Here is a 4332-nt window from a genome sequence, read left to right as displayed (position 1 = left end):
AACGTTAGATTACCTTAGATGATTTATACGCTAAAACAGAGTTAACAGAGTAATTAAACCTGGAATTCAATACCCAATTCGACAACCCAACTTTGAATAAAAACTAACAATAGAAGAAGGGAATCAGTTTTTTTTTTTTTTTTTTTATTTAAGGTCAACAAAGTGCAGGGCGCAAGACATGGAGTGAAACAAACAAGATATCTACAAAACCATCCTGAAGGTTAGGTTAATTCGTGTAGATATAGCTGCTTTCATAACTCGTTTAGGAATCGAGTGTAGCCAGTCACGTTGTGTATTGCCCCTCATCATCAACAATGATCCATGTTTCAACTTGAAATTGTACTTCTCCTCTTCACCATTAATCTTAGCTCGCTTACTTTCAGGCTCTCCATCAACTTCAACTTCAGCTACATCATCCATAGAAACAGAATTTAGTAAAAAATATTATATACACGCATATATATACGAGACACGTGTACCGTGTGTGTACGTACCTTGAGGTTTCTTACTACTAGTTTTTTTAGGCTTTTTCTTCAACAAGAAATCGCGCTCACATCCAAAGGATATGGAGGCAATATTTGGTGTGGGCCCATAAACCTTCTCATCATCCGCATGCCAACTAACATAGTCGTTACCAGTCTTGTATCTATTCAAAAGTAAGCTGTTGAATTGACTCTCAGGAACAGCTTTTTGTAACTAAAATAAAAACCAACGAATGTAACTAATGTGCACCCATTCAACAGTCGATCGATCAACAAAGTAAAAAAAAAAAAAAAAAAAAAACTTATTTTCTTTTAAGTTACCTCATCCAGAATCTCCTTGAGCGGCGGGTAATCATCCCAACAATACGTTTGTGGCGTATATCCACTATAACTATAGTCCTTCAATCCTTTACTTGCTATATAGCATACATCTCTAGGCTGCAAACACAACCAACCGGTTAATTTAATACAAAGAAGAAGAAAAAAAATACAATTTTGTACGATTTGAACTACTTTTAACCGACTTTGGCCGACTTGAACTACTATCTATTAATCAACAAACAAATACAAATAATTATGAATTATGAATGACAGAAAAAAGAAATAGTACCTGAAGACATTGTCTACCAAAGACACGAATGGTAGGTCTGGTCCAAGGGATGTTATTATCGAGATAATTAAAGTACTCCCATGACTTATCTTCCGTAAAAAGACGGGGACAGTACACCAACTCACTCCCGTCTCCCAAATCTGTTATGTCCTTCTTCATGCTCAAATTAGGGCTTTTACATACTAACTTCTCCCTCCCAGTTTTCAAATCCCCAGAATTAGGGCTTGCAAATACCAACTTCGACTGCATCTGCAGCATCACTAGCATTGAAAAAACAATTTTATTTTCTTTTTCTTTTAGCACAGGCCTATATATAATCTAAATTTTTTTGACAGAAGATCTTAAAATGACTAAAATGCCTTCTAAAATAACTACCACAATATTGATTTCCAAAACCTGTTTACTTTCTTTTTTCATTAAATAATAATGCCAATTAAATTGCTATTAAATCGACAATCAATAATTATATTTGTAAAAGTAATTATTTCAAATTTCAATTTCAAAAATAACAGTAGAAGTCTTAAACAATATAAACCCTAATAAATAGAAAATCACTTATGAAAATAAGCTGCGGAGGAACAAAAATTAACCTTTAAAACTGTCGAAGCTCTGTAGGTCTTTGGTGTTCGAAACTTGGTCGGAGGTCGTTGTAGCTCTGTATAGTCGGTGGGAGAGTGAACTTGGAAAAAGAACGACTGAACGTGGAGTAGTCGAGTAGACATAAACTGAGGCTGAAAGAATCAGTTGGGCTCAAACAAAAAGGCCCAAGTAAATAAATATCATTGCTGACCCAAAAAGCTCTCAAGCCAATCACATTCTGTTAAGGTGTTACGGTAGTAAACAGGCCGTAAATCTCCGATATTATTGAATTTGTTTACTTATTTGTTTCCTTTTGTCGTTTTAATGTTACACATTTGTCTTTTTAAAACCCATTTCACACCAATTAATATGTTATACATCTGATTTTTTTCTTTTTTCAAAAACAAATATATTGTCTCAGAGGCTCACCGATTGTTTCCATGCTCCATTCGTTACCATCAATTTTTTTTAAATCCCTAATATGTAGGCGTGGTTTGTTGTTCGAACACCCTAAATTTAAGTGCCTCTTTTAAATGACAGGGTTACAAACTTACAATGGTTTGATCTCACCTCTTTTACTTTGTGTTTTAATTAGTGGGTTTTGTTTATTCTTCAGTTTGTAGCTTCAATTCACAAGTGGAATTTATTTAATTCACTTAATGAAACTAAAATTTGATTAAACATAATCGGGCCAATTCCATATTTTTCAGATTATCAAATGTTGGCTTTATGTTTAGTTATTTTATGAAAAGGAGTGTACTTTATCAGTTTGCGATATGTGATTGATAACGCATAAAATATCACGTTTTTACCCCTTGTTATGATTCATAATTAAACCAAGAAAAATATAAATTTATTATAATATAAGCTTTTAAGAATCGAAGAAAACGTAGCTATAATGAAAAAACAATAGTCAAAACAGTGAACGATTAAAGAAACGCACCCTAGACCCGTGGAAACGCAGGGATCCAGTATGGACATACCCGCATCTGGGACCCCCAAAGTGAATCCGGCCCCCTAGACCGCTCGGCACATGAATCCGACCGGATCCCAAAATCAAGTATCGGATCCGGTACCAAGTGTGGTACCCGGAACCGGGTCCAACAAATGAATCCAGCACAAGACCCCCTAAGATCCGACAACATGATTCCAATCTGGTACCGACAGATAACTGATCCGACACCCGAATTCAAAGTCAGCTCAGTCTCAGCCAAGTTTTTAATTGAATTTACTTTAAAATTTTAGTGACCTAAGTATAACTTCTTAACAAAACTTAATTTGAAAAAAATGTGTAGGTGAACAATCAAAATGTAATATAAAATTTAAACATCTATTTGAAGACAAAACTCTATTTTTCTCTTATTACTATATATCGATTGAGGGAAGGTCGATCTGTCATTTTGCTCAGATTCAAGGTTTAGAAAAATATCAAAACCCTATGTTCTTGGTATTCATATGTCCAAGTTTCTTGGTTTAAGCATAATTTTAGAAGTTGTTTTGATCGAAAAAGGTAGTGAAAAGGTGTTAGAGAGAACGGAACCGTACCATCAAGTCATCAACCAACCTGCATTGAACGACCACCGGAAAACCAAAGAACACTCACTTTGGAACCATCAAACTGAAGAAGCCACCCATCAAACAGATTAAACCACCGTACGGGCGGTTGAAAAGCCCTCGAGAGACCACCTCGGCAAACCTTGAATTTTCGGAATTGACAATTCGACAACGGCGACAACAACGTTGTAACACCCCCGACGATAAACGACGACAAAGAAAGTGGAGCGAGCGACACCAACATGACAACAAAGCTAGAGAACCACCTCCCAACAACTAAACACCCGGTAACCAAAATCCGACAGGGAATCCCGCTAACCCATTTTTGTAATGTATTTATACCACTTACTAGGCAACTTGTTCTATAATGGTTTCAAAAGATGTACAAATCTTAGTGGCTGCAATACTTTTTTCAGTTCTTTTTGATATATTCTCGGCTCTATATTTTTGAGTCAACATCAATCGTTGATTATTGGCGTCTTGACTGCCATTTAGAGCCTAAATTGAATTTCATGCAGGATTTAAAACCCATGAAAATTTGATTCCATCATTTTCATGGCGTCTCAATTTTATTTTTAATTTTATTTTTAATTTTATTTTACTATTTTTTAAAAGAATTTCCTACTTATTGGCCTGTGACGACCCGAAAATTTCTGACCAAATTTAAACTTTATCTTTAAAGGATTTAATGTTTTCGACACGATAAGCAAAGTCTATAATGTTGAGTCTTAAAGTTTGGGAACTATATTCATGTAATCAATTATTCTTTGACTAGATTCACGAACAATATATATATATATATATATATATATATATATATATATATATATATATATATATATATATATATATATATATATATATATATATGATTTCAAGTTATTTAGTAAACGATAGTAACATTCGATTATTTATTCGATTGATATTTAGATAAGTTAACTTAAACATTTAAGATGAACCACTAAAGCACTAATTTGCTACAGTATTTTAGAATTGCTACAGTACCCGAAAAGCTACAGTGTTTTCGAAAATTACTATTTGCTACAGTAAAAAAAACTTTGCTACAGTAACTTCATTGATCCTTGACATTCCGAACAATCATAATAC

At 34.0% G+C, this 4332-nt stretch overlaps 1 protein-coding gene across 1 annotated transcript; it reads right to left on the bottom strand.

Moving 5' to 3' along the window:
* LOC139877368 (DNA oxidative demethylase ALKBH2-like) lies at positions 1-1767 on the bottom strand. Its single transcript, XM_071864791.1, has 5 exons — positions 1683-1767; positions 1093-1341; positions 804-920; positions 495-696; positions 1-407 (listed from the first exon to the last, which is right to left on the bottom strand). Exons 2-5 carry the CDS (start codon positions 1339-1341, stop codon positions 202-204), a joined length of 774 nt encoding a protein of 257 aa, XP_071720892.1. The 5' UTR covers positions 1683-1767; the 3' UTR covers positions 1-201.
* Between the last annotated feature and the right edge of the window lie 2565 nt (positions 1768-4332).

This window comes from Rutidosis leptorrhynchoides, chromosome 11 (assembly GCF_046630445.1).
Source record: "Rutidosis leptorrhynchoides isolate AG116_Rl617_1_P2 chromosome 11, CSIRO_AGI_Rlap_v1, whole genome shotgun sequence".
Classification (NCBI taxonomy): Eukaryota; Viridiplantae; Streptophyta; class Magnoliopsida; order Asterales; family Asteraceae; genus Rutidosis; species Rutidosis leptorrhynchoides.
This window is presented reverse-complemented; position numbering and strand designations above follow the sequence as displayed.